Here is a 19,533-nt window from a genome sequence, read left to right on the forward strand (position 1 = left end):
AATACTGGTTTTAAGCAATTTGATTATAGTGTGCCTTGGTATAGTTTTCTTTGTGTTTCTTGTGCTTGAGATTAATTGAACATTTTGGATCTGTAGTCATTCTATCCTGCTTGGAATCTGACATTCTACGCCATACCACTGCCATTCCCACCCCCACAGAGATATCTATTATCAAATTTATTGATTTTTGCCTATAAGAGTGAAAATATTATGTCAGGGTAATTCTAATTCATATTTCTCAAGGGGGGACAAGGATTTTAATTGTTTAAAAGTTACTTGTATCTTTTCTACAACTGTCTGATCATATCCTTTGTTCAGTTTTTGTATTGGTGTATTGTTCATTTACATATTGATTTATCTGTATCTTTTACGTTTTCCATAATAAGTATGTATTTTTGGGGGCAACAAGATACAGTTATTTTTTAAAAAATGCTTTAAAATAGCCATAGTTTCCTGTTATCAGAAAAATACTCACAACCCATGCTAGCTAGTATTTCATTATAGCTTCTCAGGGGCTTATTTTCATCTTCTTTGTAATTAAACCTACCTAGATAACAGGGAGGTATGTGAGCTTAAAAACTTGAGAGTTACTCTGGGCTGCCTATCTTCTGACAAGGAGCCCTGGAAATATCACAAACTCTCATAACTATAAAGAGATTTATAGCACTATCTTAGTCATGACTTTACTGGATCTTCCAAAGGCCCCGAAAGGCTGACAGGATCACTGACAATGACCCCCATTTTATAGACTTTGAACCTAAGGATTGCAAAGGTGAAGTGACTATCATACAGAAGGTTAGACTTAGAAGTTATCTTGAAGATGATTTCATACTATATACTCAGCATCCCACAATTAGTAACAAAGGCAAAATTCTGGCTTGGACCCAGGTGCTCATTCTAATGGCAGCAATCAAAGTAGCCATCTATTCTAAGTTGTCAAGTATATCACTTGAGTAGTCACTCTAAGTAGTCAAGAATAGCTTTTCTTCTTCAGGAGACTGCAGACCAAGCCCTTGATAGGCCATGACTGGGCCAGCATAATGGGGGTGTTGGAGCCTAAAGTCTATCTATGCTCACCTTTGGCAGCGGTCAGCATGGTGGAGGCCAGTTCACACTGCTGTGATTCCAAGTGTCCAAGCGTGAACCAGCGAGGATAACGGCTGGGCACCACAGACACCATATGGTGAGGGTGAGAAGTGTCTCCTGTAGAAGTTGAGCTTTCTAGAACAGGTAACCTAGAAGACCCAGGGAGAGTCATCAGCCACCATCCAGACCCTTACTGTTCTGAGCTACCTTAGGGAAATTTGTTCTTTGCTGGGGAGGAACTGGGCAGGAAAGGGTTAACTATGAGTTTTAAAGGTTTTAAAACTTAGGGGCACTTGGGTGGCTCAGTTGGTTAAGCATCCAACTTTGGCACAGGTCACGGTCTCATGGTTTGTGAGTTTGAACCCCACATTGGGCTCTGCACTGACAGTGTGGAGCCTGCTTGGGATTCTCTCTCTCTCTCTGCCACTCCCCATTCCCCCCTCCCCCATCTCAAAATAAATAAAGAAACTTAAAAAAAAGGCTTTAAAACTTCAGAGTACTATACTGTAAATGAGGTGAGTGTCTGGGTACAAGTAGAACTCAAGCTGAATACTCCTTACTGCAAATGGATTTGAAAAGCAGCTCAAAAGCCCTAAGATTATTTTATAAAGTATAAGAAATATATGTCAAGGAATCCTCAGCAGTCCTTTTCTGGTTCAAGTGAAGAGCTGTCACAGCCTTCTTATCTAACTAAAATTCTTCTGTATGGTCTGCTGCATCCTAGAGGTCCACCTGCCTAATCCAAGGATCCTGTTCTAGTTTGAAAATGAGATACCCATAGCTCACTGTTCTAAAGTCTCGGTGTAGAAACACTTACTTTTACTTCCTTCAGATGTATCTGGTGACCTATGCCTGGGAACCATGATTCATTTGAGCTATGGAAGGGAACTTCTTCTCAATCTGCCTAATGGAACTTCTTCTGCCTAATGGAACTTCTTCTCAGTCTGCCTAATGGGCCTCAGAATCAGAACAAAGATACTCAGGTCTTGGGTGCTCCCTATCTATTAAAAACTCAGGGGCTTCCTCGGACAACCCACCAAGAGTACAGGTAGCCAAATGGGTCACCAGCAAGGCATTCCAAATAGGAACCCTACATCATATGAAAATCCTTGAGCCATTTTGGGGTAGGCTTGGTCCAATATTGTTAGGTCCAACAGAATAGACAGAGGGTAAGAGAAGAAAGTGAGATACACAAAGCGCAATAGAGACTTCTGCTTTGATGGAGGCAACTGGACTGGGAAAGGGCTACCTACCTCATGGCACGTAAGGCTAATTTATAGGACAGGTCTGGATCATGAGGCAGTAGAGCTGAGAACAAATACTTGGCAAAGGTATGCATGGGAACACTCTCTCGGTGAATGACTTCTCCTAAACCACTGAAGGGGCCCCCTGCAGGAAGAAGATAAGACAGCCAGTTATTTATCTGTGTGCTTCTAATTTGCCCACCTGGACTAGGGTCTTGCACATGTTTGCTGGCCATGGGAACTTTCACTACACTTTCATGTAAAAAAATATTTCTGTGCAGTGCTCTGTTGGAGGGGAACCCAGAATCATGGGCCTAAGACACTGTGACAAAACTCCTCTCTACTTACCTTCCAGTAGTAAGATACATTGTTTCTGCAGTGTTTGCACTAGCTCATCGTCCAGCTGTAGCTCCTGAAGTCGACTTAGGAGCTGCTCCTCATTACGGCACACCTTGTCCTGTGCGTAGAGGCCTTCAGGCATCACCCTCTGTTGACCCATCCCCATCAGAGCAACTTCCAGGGCCAATGACAGGTAGGATTCATGGCTGTTTGGGCAGCCTGTAGCCATAGGTACATGCTGGTACACAGGGGGTCTGCTTTCATTCATATCTGAGGGCAACAGGGGACCAGATTCTATAGGTCAGCTCTGTGGATTTTTCTGCTCCTCTCTCCCTCCCACTCTGGAATAGTGACAGCTAAGTCATCAGATAGCACTGGGAAGCTGAATCAGAACCCCAGAGCAGTAAGGAAAATATACTGAAAAAAGCTTATACAGAGCCACAAAGATTCCCAACTCCTTCCCAGTATGTGAAGTGGCTAGACGAGTCGGGGAAGAAGAAGATCTTATATTAATTATTAACACATTATGTAATACCATGATTATCTGGTTTTGTATCTGTCTCTTTCAGGACAGTGCAAGCATCTTAAAGAGAAGAGACTTTAACTGATTGCCCTATGCATCTCCAGGGCATAGCATATGGAAGGAACTAAGTGTATATCAGTGGTGAATAAATCCCAAGTACAATCTCAGGTTTTCAAGATGTAAATGTCATTATGTAGATGAAACAGACCAAAGATTATGATTTCCTTTCATGAAATTAGAGGGAAGATAAGGGCAGCTCTAGCTTGGGCCACCCCTTGTATCTTTACCCAGAGAAATCCAAATCCATCCAGTTAAACTATTACTTTTGTAACATTGACAACTTCTATGTTATTATTACTTCATATGTTCTACTTCTAGGTTCAAAGTTTCAGAAAAAGAGCACAGGTTTAAAGTCTTACACAGGTTTAGAGTCTTGGTTCCTTTTCTTTATCCCTCCACTCATCTGGTAAGTATTTATGGAAAACTATTAAATGAGACGTATTGCACTAAGTGCTGGGATCACAAAGATAAGTAAGTCATAATTTCTGCTTTCAAGAAGCTAAAGTCTAGTACGATAATCACCTGTAAACAAACTGTAATGCAGTGAGCTAAATACTATAACAGATGTATGTATATAATATAGTGATGGCATAAAGGAAAGAAGAACCAATTCTGTCTCTGGTCCTTGCTACTTTGAGACTGCTAAGTTCCTTTCCTTCTAGTTCTCATTGGTAAAATTGGTATATAACCATCATGAGGGAAAAAGTTAAAAGGAAATACGAGTACTATGAAATCGCAAGGGTTACACACACTCTTCTTGTTGGAAGTTCTTTTCCACTTCAAGACTGCTCTGAGGCTTGGCCTCGGCCTCCTGAAATCCCTCTCACTCTTCTTATTCCCTTTGGATCACACTCTTTAGGCATTTATAGTATAGAAGTGAGGGGAACAAAGGAAGGCTGGCAAGGTAAAATGGGAGAATAGGACAGGGCTAGTCTACAGAGTGGGAAAGGAAGGTGGCAAAGAAAGGAAGGCCAAGGCAACCCGTCAGGGCAGGTCCAATTTGGATAAGAGAAAAAAGGCTGCATGAAATGTAAAATAGAGTCTGGCAGGGAGGAGAGGGCTACCAAGGGCAGTTCCAGCTCTCCTCAGGCTGACCCCTGTACCTGACACTTCCAGATAGCCATCATCGTTCAAACGGCAGGCCTCAGTCAAAGTGAGAAACAGGCAGCCAATGGGATCCAGTGGGTGGCCCACCCAACCTTCCAGGTTTGTGATGGTTGTGGTTCCTCTCTGTAACAGTTCTGGAAATAAGCAGACCCAAATTTTAGAAAGTGATGGAGACACACTGCTCTCTGTCCCTGCCTGGGTCTCCTCATTAGTCTCTTTCAGGCACTAGCCTCAAGACTTAAAGAAAATCTTCCCTCTTTGTCTTGCCTTGGATTCATAGGACTGGTCACAAGTTTATCAGTCAGATGTAAGGTCTTGAGGTCTGCATTTAGGCTTCTCACTGGCAGCACAAATATGTAAATATAATTTTACAGTTTTAAAAAGGTCATCTTATGCTAGATCTAGTGGGCCTTCCAACTACCCTGTGGGGGAGGCAGACCAGCATTATTATTCCCATTTTGCAGATAAAAAACCCTGAGATTCATAGAGATAAAGTCAGGCATTCCACACAGCAAGTAGAAAAACCTGAAATTCTCGGGGTGCCTGGGTGGGTCAGTGGGTTAAGTGTCCGACTTCAGCTCAGGTCATGATCTTATGGTCTGTGAGTTCAAGCCCTTCGTCGGACTATGTGCTGTCAGTTCAGAGCCTAGAGCCTTCTTCGGATTCTGTGTCTCCCTCTCTCTCTGCCCCTCCCCCCCTCACACTCTGTCTCTCAAAATATGAATAAATGTTAAAAAAAAAAAAAGAAAAGAAAAACCTGAAATTCTCTAGCTCCTGCCACTCCAAGAAATTTTATGAAAATAAAATAGTAGGCCTTGTAGCCCCTAAGGATCCTCATCAGCCCCAGCCTAAGGAGTTAAGATGGCTCCTTATCACTATACCTTTTTTCTGATGCTTGTAGATTTCCAGCTGCCGTTGCTGCTGCAACCTCAGAGTATTGATAATGGCCACTGTGAGTCTGAGGGCCTCTTTTGGATAACCATGGGAACGCAGGGCATCAACCCGAGCACAGGCTGTAGGCACATGCTCTACCAGATGAAGAAAATATTTTGGTTGGGTTAGATTTTCCAATCAGGAAAATTCATACTTGACAAAGGGAGTCTGTGTTTTGCTCAGTTCCTAAAATTCAACTGCTATCTACTCTGTACCAAGACCAATGTTTTATTTTTTAAGAATATAACCGAGTAAGTCACAGGCACTACCTTCAAAGAGCTACCATGCAGCCTCAGTATGGCATAGAAAGGAATACATAGCTAGGATAATAAAATGTAAGTACCTCTTTGTGAACTTGTACTATGGGAACCCAATGGAAGTAGCAACTAACTGCCTAAAGGGAAAGGCCTCATTCATTCATTAATCCTACATTTCCTGAGAACCTATTATATGTCAACTCATTTGCCAGCAAAAGGAAGTAAAAACGTGCAAGACAGGTTGCAAGCATTTACATTCCTACCAGTAGTAAATGAGAGTAACTATCTCCACGCAACCTTTCCCACACCATAAACTAATTATCTTTATTTTAAAAATCTCTGGGCACCTGGGTGGCTCAGTCAGTTAAGCATCAGACAGTTGGTTTCAGCTTAGGTCATGATCTCACAGTTTGTGAGTTTGAGCCCCACATTGGGCTCTGCACTGACTGCAGAGCATGCTTGGGATTCTCTCTCTGCCCTTCCCCTGCTTGCCCTCTCTGTCTCTCTCAAAATAAATAAATAAATAAATAAACTTAAAAAAAACCTCTCTGACCATTTGACAATCAAAAAATGGTAATTCAGTTTTGTTTTGATTTTCATCTTTGTTTACTGATGAGGTGTATACATTTTCACATTCTTATTAGATTCATGTTTTAGAAGTATTGGATCAAAGAGGAAAGATGACCAAAGGAGACTTCAGGTACTGGCCCACAGTGAGTCTGGCCAAGGCTTTCAAAAGAGAGATAGGGACATACATGCATATTCAGAAAGATCTTGAGAAAGACAAGGTGAAGGATAGAACTAGGGAATTGGGAGAAGATATAAAAATATATGTCATTGTTGTAAGACTCAGAAAATGAGTATTTTTTAAAAAAATACTGTCTGTTTTGGAACGGGCATCCTGTGATAAAGTCAAGAAGAGACTGACAGTCAGCCAGAGGAAGGTTTAAACCCACAGTAGAACAGCTCTGTTCCTTTATGATGAAGCGGGTTAGCAAAGGTGGAAAGGAGGAAAGGAAGACAGCTTGGTGACAAATGCAGATAATGCCCTAGTTACTAGCACAGTGTAACTGAAGTTTCAAAGTTAGTGCATTTTTAGCAAAACATATTAATTTCAGAGTAGATTATACTGTTGCTCAGCAAATGTTGACTAAGAGCTTATGAACTGATGTTTAATGGTTTTATTAGTACTCGTTGAGATTTACTGACTCCTTTCCTTTCCTAAAACTCAGGAAACAGAACACAAATTCCAATGTTTGAGGTCATTGTACCTCAGCTAAGTACACATGCAAATGGCTGAGGCTTCACATAAATACCCTGAGTCACTAGTTAAGGCCCCAAAAGATCTGTCCAAATTGTAGTTGTGTTGCCAGCACCTATGCAGATCTGGCCTGGCACAAGTTAAGACTGGGCTTTGAAATTCTTAGAGTAGAGGAGAGGTACACTTACCAAGCCACAGTGGCTGGCCTTGGGAATTAAACAGTAGTCTCTCGCTTTCCTGCTGGCAGGCGGGAGCTGTATATATATCGCTGCTTATTATTCGCTGTAAATGGCTGTCCTGCCAATGTAATTCACGGCCCTCAATGGCTCTAGTGAACACTGTTCGTCTTGGTCTGGATAAGGAGTCTGGGGAAGGAAAGAAATGCAGCAGTTCAATGACAGGTAATCTGAAGTTCTAACTCTTATATGTCTTCTTCAGAGTAGGATGAAGAGAAGAAGAATAGTTTGTGGTTAGTGAGAGCAGCCATTCTACCATCTGTCTAGGTACCATCTGCCTAGGTGCTGTCTCTTTATTGGATAGCCCTTAATGTATCTGTGCCCTGTATGGGAACAACCTTTCTCCAGAGATCTATGGCTGCCTTTTTACTTCTACAGAAGACCAATTTCTCCTAGGACCAAGAGCCACATGAAAGAGAAGAGGGACTGTGGTGCCCAGCTGCTCAATTATGAGGATACAAACTGCTTCTATAGAAGTCAGAATAAGAGAGAAGCAGTTAGGTAATTTCCCTGGCCTATTTATAACCTGTCTCACTTACAGCATGACCCTTATCAGACTAAGGACTTCGATATAATTGATATTAAAAGTTGAAAAAGAGCTGAAGCCCTGTGTATTCTGGTCCCTTTATCATACTGATACCTATAGGCTTACAGGCTTGTTCTCTAATGTGAAAAACTGATGCTGACAAGACTAATTAACACGGAGTCTTACCATGCCATATCTCTTCAGGAAAAAGGCTGCAAGGAAACCAAAACAGCTTAGGGTGGTATATAGGAAGACCACGTGAAAGATACATTGTCACAAACTGTATATACAGAATGACTCATAGAAATTACATTTAAGGAAATAAAAAAACCATAAAGGATTATTTAATTGACTCTCTGCCAGATTAAGGGCAGCTGTAACTATTTTGGGATCAAGGGCTAAAGTACTATGCAGATGTTTCCAGAGATGCCCAAATGTGGGGGTGTAACCACTGAGCCTGTGCAAAAAAAATGGGAGGGAAAGCCAGAGGATTCAGAATGTACATGAAAGAAATGAACATATTTATTCATTAAGCAAAAGTCCTTAGAATATAGTCATCTCTTCAGAATTTGATATATCCCATAGTGTATGGGCTTGGATGATTAAGTTAGAAAAGCACTGACCATATCTACTGAAATGTCTTCTCCTTCATATTGTCCCTCAGTAGAAGCACAATGTACCTTCTACTGGCTATAGTCTAAGCACCTCTCTTCCTGAACTGAGACTCTACCTTGGGTCTGCTCAGCCCATAGTGGGGATTAGGCTCCCAATATTCATTAAGTCTGCAAATAGTGAGTGCCTACTACATAGCAGGTACTTGTTCCAGGTGCTGAGGATATATAAAGTCCCTGCCTTTATGGGACTTGATTTTTTTAAGTTTATTTATTTATTTATTTTGAGAGAGAGAGAGAGCATGAGCAAGGGAAGGGCAGAGAGAGAGAGAGAGAGTGAATCCCAAGTAGGTTCTGCATTGTCAGTGCAGAGCCCGATGCAGGGCTTGATCCCATGAACCGTGAGATCATAACCTGCACCAAAATCAAGAGTCAGACGCTTAACCGACTGAGCCACCCAGGAACTGTGGGCCTTTACAGTTAAACGGGCAGAGATAGTTGAATAAATATATAGTATATCAGATATATCAGATGGTTATGAATACTATGGAAAAGACTAAAGCAGGATTAAGGAGAAAGGCAAGCTGGTATTGGGTGGGGGTTGTTTTAAATTGAAAAAAAAATTTTAATGTTTATTTTTGAGAGAAAGAGAGAAAGAGAGAGACATAGTGCAAGCGAGGGAGAGGCAGAGAGAGGGAGAATCTGAAGCAGGCTCCAGGCTCTGAGCTGTCAGCACAGAGCCCGATGTGGGGCTCAAACCCACAAACTGTGAGATCATGACCTGAGTCAAAGTCATATGCTTAACCAACTGAGCCACCCGGGCACCCCTATTGTTTTATATAGAATGGTCTCTAATAAGGTAACATTTGAACAGAAAGCTCAAGGAACTGAAGAGCAAGCCTTAGGCATAACTAAGGGAAAAGTATTCCAGGCAAAAGTAATAGCAAATGCTAAATCCTGAGGTGGGAGCATATTTGGAGTGTTTGAGAGCAGTGAGGAGGCCAGTGTACTTAGGATGGAATGAGCAAGCAGGAAAATCATAGGAGATGAAGTAAGAGAGATACTAGCAATCCCTGGAGGCTTGCTCCAAGGGCCTTACAGGCCATGAGTGAAAGATGAGAAGTCACTAGAGGGCTTTGAGTTGCTGAAGGTATATGGTGTGACCCACTTTTTAAAAGGATAACTGGCAGCAGTATTGAGAACACGCCATAAGATGGAAGGGGAGAAGCAGGAGGAGCAGTTAGGAAGTCAATGCAATAATTTGAGAAGGATGATGGCAACTTGGCCACAGTAATAAGCAGTAGAGATAAGAATATACAGATTCTGGATATATTCTGAAGGTAAAGGCAATAGTATTTGCTCATGGAATAGATCTGGAGTGACAGAGAAAAAGAATCAAGAATGGCTCCATGGTTTTTAAGACAGATTTGCCATATGTGGAGATAGGGAAGACTATAGGAGAGCAGGTTTGGGTGGGGCTTAATAGGTAAGAAATCCTACTGAGATGCCTATTAATATCAAAGTGGAGATATTGAAAAGGCAGCTGAACATACAAGTCTGAAGTTGTCAAGAGGAAAATTCTGGTCAAGGAGATATAAATCTTGGAGTTGTTGGTATACAGATGATTATTAAAACAATGCAATCACCAAGGGAGTATGTATATAGAGAGCAGTGGTTTGATGACTGAACCCTAGGCACTCTAACATTTTAGGTTAGGAAGCGGGGAGGAGACAGTAAAGGAGACTGAGAAGAAGGAACCAATGAAGTAAGAGCAGAACCAAGAGAGTAGTGTCTTGGAAATAAGATGAAAAACGTGTTTGAAGGAGAGAGTAAACAATTGTAACAAATACTACTGTCAGGTCAAGTAAGATTATGACCAAGAATCAACACTAGATTTGGCCATATTTAGCAACAGTGACCCATACAAGAGCAGTTTCAGTAGTGGAGGGATGAAAGCTGACTAGAGTGAGTTCAAGGGAGAATATGAGCAGGAGAGATAATAAATATATACTATTCTTTTAAATTATTTTTCTTAATTCTACCACTTATTTCTACTACCTCAGAGAAACAGGATGGTAGTTAGAGAAGCATGTGGGAACAACATGAGTGTGTATTGTGTTTTGTTTTGTCTTGTTCTGTTTTGTTTTGTGATGAGAGAGAAAGCAATGTATTTGTATACTCTCATAGGAATAATCCACAAAAATTTGTGAAGCAGGTGAGAGAGGAGATAATTCCTGGAGTGATGTCCTGGATAAAAAAGAAGGAATAGGATTTTGAGAATAAGTAGAGGGCTTAGACTTACAAGCACAAATAAAAACAGGGAAGAGGAAGAAGATGGGCACAGACAGAAGCAGATGAGAGACTTTTGGAAATTCTCTTGTGATTGCTCCTATACTCTCAGTGAACAGGAAGCAAGGCTATCAGCTGAAAGTGAGGAAACAGAGGGAAGGGGAATAAAGTTTTCAGGCAAAGATGGTATGAAATAGTAATTCAGAAGAGTGAAAGAAGGCATAGATTAGGGAAATGTGGATGTCTGGACAGTACTATGGTCCCATTCAAAATCAGTAGTCATAAACTTAAAGTAAGACCAGTTACTTACACTTATGTTTCTCTTCATCATGTTCAGCTCTGTGGGTGTGAGCACTAAGGAATTAGAGTTGGACTTAGCTACTAAAGTTAGTGTCTTGCTCTATGAGTGAAATAAAGGGAAAAAGGAGGTTGAGTATGTAGATGTTGAGAGTAATTATAATGATGCACCAAGGAATCTAACCTGGATAAGGAGGAAAATGAGGCTACCAGGAAAATGAAAATGTGGCAGGATCAAAATTCCTAGTGGGTTAAAGAATTATTGGAATTGACATACTAGAGAAAATAAACTAGCAAGACTGATGATGGTTATTAGAGCTGCCTGAAATTTAGATTATGAAGAAAGTATTGTTATTGGTAATGACAAGGCTTAGAGTATGATCTTGGGATTGCATGGCTCAATTATGGTGGTAGACAAGACTACTAAAAGATAGGAGGTCAAAGAATTAAGAGACTAGAATATTGGAAGGATCATGTGTGTGGCTACTGAAATCAAGAATTCCAATATAAGTAGTGACAGCAGAGAACAAAAATCTTCAAGGGATGGGGGGAGGGCGGGGGTGGGTGTGGGGATTGACCCAGAGGTCTAAAATGACCCAAATCAGAAGGGTAGCAGATAGTATATTTTGATGGCATTAACTTTAAAGCTGCGGGATATTTTGGGAAGGAGGAAAAGACAATGATACAGAAATGGTGATGAAGAATAAGTGGGATGCCTATTGCCCCATTAGGTAAAGAGACGTTAAGAGCTAAATCAGTCACAACTTGAGAAGACTGCAGAAGAAGCAATATTCTCAAATGAGAATCAGTAACAACAAATAACCAATTTGATAAGGAAGAAACTGCCAAAATAGAAGCATGTCTTTACATGCATTTGATTCTCTACGCCAATCTAAAGCCAATACTAAAGGGATGGTGTGTTGTGGAGGTTAGATGAGTGTGAGTAAAGCGTAGCTTAAAGAAATGGCAAAACTATAGTCTTTTCACTTCTTGTTACCTTAGTTGCCTTGAATATACTGACAATCAATTATGAGACACTAGATGAAAACCTGGCAAAAACAATTTAAATTATTTTCTCCTTGGGATTAAAAACATCAGATTTATCACTTAAAATAGAAGGGACATGTAAAATCAATGTGTGAAAAAAATCCCCTACCAATAAAGGTTCCCAATGGGCTAAAGAGCAATCAGTTGCCAACAGCAAATAGCCTGAGTTAGATGAACTAAAAACTGATGTGAATGCTGATGCTCAGTGATATTCGTAGGTCACTGGGCTCAAAAGGCAGAGAGTACAGTATTGTTGGATTTGTCTTAAAATGGGGCAAGAGTCCTAGCAGTAATTTGGGAAGATAATCCATCCTAGCTATCTGCTATATAAAAACATTTGAGGAAAACAGAAAAGTAAGAAAAGCAATTGTCGGGCCATTTTAAAAGCTGTGTTTTGCAGGCCTTGCATTCTTCTCTTCAGGTAAGTCTTCTGAGCTAAAACTAACCCCAACCGAGGCCAAGATCCATTAGGCATGATGAACTTGAAAGGTAAAGAGGATTCATGCAGAGGACCCTAGGAATTTATGCTGGGCACTGTAAGGACACTCTAGATACAGAAAAAGACAGCATCCATAATGTGAAAGATAAAAGCTTACCCTTATTTAAGGCTTGGTATTTCAAGACAAACAAAGGACAGGCTTTTCTTACTGAGGGTGACAATACTGACAGCCAACTGTCCAGCCACCTTTGTTTTAGCACTTTACCCTCCCACCTTTGGAGTTCCAGGCACAAAGACATTAGAAGGATTTATGGCTCACCTGGGCTGTGACTGGCATTCTGGGGAAGTGCATTGGTGATGTTGGGTAGCTCATGCCCATAGTTCCCATCCTCCAGGGGACAGACATCCAGGTCACTCCACCTCTGCAGTTGCTGCAGCCAACAGGATTTTTCTTCCAGTTTGCAATGTGGATTTAAAATGATGCATACCCATAAGGCCCCTGGAAAATAAAGCAACCAACATTCTTGATATCTCTCCTCTGATGTATGTTAAGCTTTAATTTTTCAGTCTTTTCTTCTCTTCTATTTTTAGTGGTAGGAAAAGTTTCCAAAACATCAGCTTTTCTCAATATAAAAAAATCAAATCTGTTGGGGCGCCTGGGTGGTTCAGTTGGTTGAGCGTCTAACCTTTTTTACTTATATTTTTCTTAAAGTTTATTTACTTCTTTTGTGAGAGACAGAGACAGCACAAGTGGGGGATGGGGGGGGGAGAGAGAATCCCAAGCAGGCTCCATGCTGGTAGGAGTGTCTGACTCTTTTTTTTTTTTTTTTTTTTTTTTTTATTTTTTTATTTTTTTTTATTTTTTTTTTTATATGAAGTTTATTGACAAATTGGTTTCCATACAACACCCAGTGCTCATCCCAAAAGGTGCCCTCCTCAATACCCATCACCCACCCGCCCCTCCCTCCCACCCCCCATCAACCCTCAGTTTGTTCTCAGTTTTTAACAGTCTCTTATGCTTTGGCTCTCTCCCACTCTAACGTCCTTTTTTTTTTTTTTTTTTTTTTTCCTTCCCCTCCCCCATGGGTTCCTGTTAAGTTTCTCAGGATCCACATAAGAGTGAAACCATATGGTATCTGTCTTTCTCTGTATGGCTTATTTCACTTAGCATCACACTCTCCAGTTCCATCCACGTTGCTACAAAAGGCCATATTTCATTTTTTCTCATTGCCACGTAGTATTCCATTGTGTATATAAACCACAATTTCTTTATCCATTCATCAGTTGATGGACATTTAGGCTCTTTCCATAATTTGGCTATTGTTGAGAGTGCTGCTATGAACATTGGGGTACAAGTGCCCCTATGCATCAGTAAGGAGTGTCTGACTCTTGATTTCGGCACCGGTTGTGATCTCACAGTCGTGAGATCTCTCTCCCACTCCCTCTGCTGCTCCCCAGTTCTCTCACACACATACTCTCTCTCTCAAAAAATAAAGAAAGAAATAAAATCTGCGAAAGTTTTCAGAAATGGTTTATTTTTCCTTCTCAGAGCTTCCTTAAACATCCTTCCTGGATATCTGGATATGTGCCTGTAATGATGAACAAGACCGATTTGGGCTTGAATTCTGAGCTCAGATTTGTAGTCCAACATGTATTTATTGAGAACTTTCTATGTTCAAGGCCTATTCTCCTACTGGAGAATAAGACATTGTTCCAACCCTTGAGGAGCTGACTAATGGGGGAGATAGATAGATACATATAATGTTATTTGAATATGATGAGTGTTAAGGTAAAGATATGGTGACAACAGCAAGATAGACGAAGGGCACTTAGCACAAGGGCAGGGGTCAGAAGGGAGGTGCTCAGAAAAGGTTTCAATTTTTGGTTAGTAGACTTTAGGCTTTCTGAAATTCATATTCCTCAACTGTAAAACTGAGAGCACATAAATAACTACTTTGTTTTTGTTTTTGATGCTTATTTATTTTTGAGAGAGAGAGAGAAAGAGAGCATAGGTGGGGGAAGGGCAGAGAGAGAAAGAGGAAACAGAGGATCATACAGGGAAGGGGCAGAGACAGAGGGAGATAGAGGATCCTAAGCAGGCTCTGTGCTGACAGCAGAGAGCCCAACTTGGGGTTTGAACCCATGAACTGTGAGATTATGACCTGAGCCAAAATCAGATGCTCAACCATCTGAGTCACCCAGATGCCCCCCAAACAACTACTTTGTAGGGATGTTGTGAGAATTAAATGAAATAACATTTGTAAAAGGCCTAGCATATTACTTGGCACATAGCAGAATTTTAGTATTTCCTTTTTCCAAGAAAAATGGTTTATTTCAGTTTGGATTTTGATACAGTTGATCTATTAGGATGTCTTAAAACTATCACATTCTTGGATCTTCTCTGTCACTGTAGCAGAGTATCACATATTCTATACAATATATGAGTACTGTCTCTCCAACCATATTACCCTTCTTTTCAAGCAAACCTGCTTCTTTTCAAGGTTTGCTATAACTGAACTAGATATATTCTCAATCTCAGACCAGCAATAAGCCTGGCTGCAAAGTATCTTAAGTTAAACATCCTTTGGGATGAAGCTACATCTGTGGACGGAGGTACTTTGAAACACTATTTCAATGTCCTTCAAACTCAAATAGGAATGGTTTAAAGGCCATTTTAGCCCTAATTTCAGATACTACCTGAAGATAGTGAAAATTCATTTCTACTGGCTCAGTTTTAAAAATCTACCATGAAATAAAAACTACACTGTGTAATATAATAGTATTATATTATGATGACTCTGAAGGGAATTATAGTTAGGATTCACTCAAATAATTATAATAATAAAGTATGGCAAATGCTATCATAGACATACATAAAATCCTATGAGAATATACATGATGGAACAATGAATTCTGCATGTGGGGTCAGCAGAAGTTATAGAAAGGAAATGGCATTTCAGTTTGAAGAATAAACATGAATTAATTTCCGTGAAAGATAGCTAACCACTGTTTCCTTTTGAAACCTCACTAAAATGAAAGTAAAAGGATAAAAACAGGTGTAAACACATACAGACACAGAGAATGGGAGAGATAAAAGAGAATAGCCACAAAAATTTTGCAATGTTGAAAGCTTGTGGATGAGTGATAGCTGACCTAGCAGAACAGAAAAGTGGAAACCTCCATCAGTGGTTAGAAAGCCCAGAAGCAGACTGATTCACACTTCAGAACCCTGCTGAAAGTGGGGCTGAAACTAGTAAACTTGGTTAGAAGTTTGTCAAAGGTCTCAGGATCCCAAAGTTCTTACTCTATTCAAGGCAACTGAGTGCCTGCTCCTCCCCTCTCCTGGAAGAAGACCAGAACTTTACTCACTGGGAAGGTTGATTCAGAGAGGTTCTGGATTGGAAATATTACTCACAGCCAAGGGTGGGGTTTCCACACTAAAAACTGAGGGATGAAATCAATACATGTTGAACAAATGGATACCCTCCAACCCAACTCTAACCCTCAACCCTAACCCTCTTTCCCCCCTGGTTCTAAGAAGACTATGACAGGCTTATAACCCAGAAACAAGAGACTGGAGGATTCATCTCTGGAAACAAATTAGCCCAAGGACAGAAAACATAGCAGATAACTGAAAAAACCCAGCCAGATCATCCTCAGTTAAACTGACTAACAAGGCCACACACACAAATACATACATGCACACACGTACGTGCGTGCACACACATGCAAAGAACTTCCTTTTAGTTTTTAACTGTTATTCTTAAATAGAAATGGACAGCTAAGAAATGTTAGGTACGGGATAGAAGGAACATACTTAAACATCATAAAAGCCATTTATGAAAAGCCCACAGCTAACATCATCCTCAATGGGGAAAAACTGAGAGCTTTTTCCCTGAGATCAGGAACACGACAGGGATGCCCACTCTCACCGCTGTTGTTTAACATAGTGCTGGAAGTTCTAGCATCAGCAATCAGACAACAAAAGGAAATCAAAGGCATCAAAATTGGCAAAGATGAAGTCAAGCTTTCGCTTTTTGCAGATGACATGATATTATACATGGAAAATCCGATAGACTCCACCAAAAGTCTGCTAGAACTGATACATGAATTCAGCAAAGTTGCAGGATACAAAATCAATGTACAGAAATCAGTTGCATTCTTATACACGAACAATGAAGCAACAGAAAGACAAATAAAGAAACTGATCCCATTCACAATTGCACCAAGAAGCATAAAATACCTAGGAATAAATCTAACCAAAGATGTAAAGGATCTGTATGCTGAAAACTATAGAAAGCTTATGAAGGTAATTGAAGAAGATTTAAAGAAATGGAAAGACATTCCCTGCTCATGGATTGGAAAAATAAATATTGTCAAAATGTCAATACTACCCAAAGCTATCTACACATTCAATGCAATCCCAATCAAAATTGCACCAGCATTCTTCTCGAAGCTAGAATAAGCAATCCTAAAATTCATATGGAACCACAAAAGGCCCCGAATAGCCAAAGGAATTTTGAAGAAGACCAAAGCAGGAGGCATCACAATCCCAGACTTTAGCCTCTACTACAAAGCTGTAATCATCAAGACAGCATGGTATTGGCACAAAAACAGACACATAGACCAATGGAATAGAATAGAAACCCCAGAACTAGACCCACAAACGTATGGCCAACTCATCTTTGACAAAGCAGGAAAGAACATCCAATGGAAAAAAGACAGTCTCTTTAACAAATGGTGCTGGGAGAACTGGACAGCAACATGCAGAAGGTTGAAACTAGACCACTTTCTCACACCATTCACAAAAATAAACTCAAAATGGATAAAGGACCTGAATGTGAGACAGGAAACCATCAAAACCTTAGAGGAGAAAGCAGGAAAAGACCTCTCTGACCTCAGCCGTAGCAATCTCTTACTCGACACATCCCCAAAGGCAAGGGAATTAAAAGCAAAAGTGAATTACTGGGATCTTATGAAGATAAAAAGCTTCTGCACAGCAAAGGAAACAACCAACAAAACTAAAAGGCAACCAACGGAATGGGAAAAGATATTTGCAAATGACATATCGGACAAAGGGCTAGTATCCAAAATCTATAAAGAGCTCACCAAACTCCACACCCGAAAAACAAATAACCCAGTGAAGAAATGGGCAGAAAACATGAATAGACACTTCTCTAAAGAAGACATCCGGATGGCCAACAGGCACATGAAAAGATGTTCAGCGTCGCTCCTTATCAGGGAAATACAAATCAAAACCACACTCAGGTATCACCTCACGCCAGTCAGAGTGGCCAAAATGAACAAATCAGGAGACTATAGATGCTGGAGAGGATGTGGAGAAACGGGAACCCTCTTGCACTGTTGGTGGGAATGCAAATTGGTGCAGCCGCTCTGGAAAGCAGTGTGGAGGTTCCTCAGAAAATTAAAAATAGACCTACCCTATGACCCAGCAATAGCACTGCTAGGAATTTATCCAAGGGATACAGGAGTACTGAGGCATAGGGGCACCTGTACCCCAATGTTCACAGCAGCACTCTCAACAATAGCCAAATGATGTAAAGAGCCTAAATGTCCATCAACTGATGAATGGATAAAGAAATTGTGGTTTATATACACAATGGAATACTACGTGGCAATGAGAAAAAATGAAATATGGCCTTTTGTAGCAACGTGGATGGAACTGGAGAGTGTGATGCTAAGTGAAATAAGCCATACAGAGAAAGACAGATACCATATGGTTTCACTCTTATGTGGATCCTGAGAAACTTAACAGAAACCCATGGGGGAGGGGAAGGAAAAAAAAAAAAAGAGGTTAGAGTGGGAGAGAGCCAAAGCATAAGAGACTCTTAAAAACTGAGAACAAACTGAGGGTTGATGGGGGGTGGGAGGGAGGAAAGGGTGGGTGATGGGTATTGAGGAGGGCACCTTTTGGGATGAGCACTGGGTGTTGTATGGAAACCAATTTGACAACAAATTTCATATATTAAAAAAAAAAAGAAATGTTAGGTATATGAGGAAAGCATCTGACATAAAGGACAGAGAACAAAAGTAAACAGAAAGAAGAAAAACTTGGTAGGAAATACAAAAAAGGCAGAGAAGAAAGAAAACTTAAAAGAAAAAAACCTGCAATTGCTATCAGCAAAATGACAAGATACTGCATCTATGAAAAAAGTGCAGGATGCAACAACAAAAATGGGCTCTTGGAAATTAAACCTATGGTGACAAAAAATACATTAAAAATTAGTAAGATGTTTGAAAGATAAAACTGAGGAAACCACCTGGAAGATAAAAGACAAAAACGAAAACAAAAACACACCAAAACAACGAGAGAAAAAAATAAAACTAGAGAATCAATCTCCATTTAGTATATTTAGTCATAAGAAATAATCTAGCAAATTTACTACTTTTTGAGACATCCCTTCTGGAACTCTCTATTTTCTTATCCCTAATCTAGACTGTTTGTCTTCTAAGCCTGTTGCATAGTAACCTAGAAGCTAATATCCAAATAACAGAAGTAGTTCCAGACAAAAAGAGAAAAAAAAGGATGAGGAAATGAAAAAAATTTTTTTTCAAGAAAACATCTTAAACTAAAAGATGCAAGTTTCCCAGTTGAGAAGGTTTAGTGAGGATTAAGCAGATTAGATTTTTTATTTTTTTAATTTTATTTATTTATTTTTATTTATTTTTTTTTTTTAAAAAAATTTTTTTTTTCAACGTTTATTTTTGGGACAGAGAGAGACAGAGCATGAACGGGGGAGGGGCAGAGAGAGAGGGAGACACAGAATCAGAAACAGGCTCCAGGCTCTGAGCCATCAGCCCAGAGCCCGACGCGGGGCTCGAACTCCCGGACCGCGAGATCGTGACCTGGCTGAAGTCGGACGCTTAACCGACTGCGCCACCCAGGCGCCCCTATTTATTTATTTTTAAATAGGCTTCATGCCCAGCGCAGAGCCCAACATAGGGTTTGAACTCACGACCCTGAGGTCAAGACCTGAGCTGAGATCAAGAATCGGGAGCTTAACCAACTGAGGCCCCCAGGTGTCTCCAGATTAGATTTTTTTTTAAGTTTATTTATTTATATTTTTAGTAATATCTACACCCAACGTAAGGCTCAAACACACAACAGCGAGACTAAGAGTCGCGTGCTCTACCGACTGAGCCAGCCAGGCACCCAAGGAGATTAGATTTTTTAAAAATTTAGGGGGCGCCTGGGTGGCTCAGTCATTTGGGTATCTGATTCTTGATTCCAGCTCAGGTCATGATCTCATGGTCGTG

At 40.4% G+C, this 19,533-nt stretch overlaps 1 protein-coding gene across 1 annotated transcript in view; it reads right to left on the reverse strand.

The window, feature by feature from the left end:
* ZSWIM5 (zinc finger SWIM-type containing 5) overlaps positions 1-19,533 on the reverse strand; it is a 74,781-nt gene that overhangs the window by 27,177 nt on the left and 28,071 nt on the right. The window contains exons 5-11 of the mRNA XM_032594078.1: positions 12,575-12,754; positions 6,999-7,175; positions 5,241-5,387; positions 4,356-4,493; positions 2,679-2,939; positions 2,340-2,475; positions 1,078-1,235 (exon numbers count right to left, since the gene is read on the reverse strand). Of these exons, the coding sequence (XP_032449969.1) occupies positions 1,078-1,235; positions 2,340-2,475; positions 2,679-2,939; positions 4,356-4,493; positions 5,241-5,387; positions 6,999-7,175; positions 12,575-12,754 (1,197 nt within the window). The remainder of the gene's footprint in view (positions 1-1,077; positions 1,236-2,339; positions 2,476-2,678; positions 2,940-4,355; positions 4,494-5,240; positions 5,388-6,998; positions 7,176-12,574; positions 12,755-19,533) is intronic.

Source organism: Lynx canadensis, chromosome C1, assembly GCF_007474595.2.
Source record: "Lynx canadensis isolate LIC74 chromosome C1, mLynCan4.pri.v2, whole genome shotgun sequence".
Taxonomy (NCBI): Eukaryota; Metazoa; Chordata; class Mammalia; order Carnivora; family Felidae; genus Lynx; species Lynx canadensis.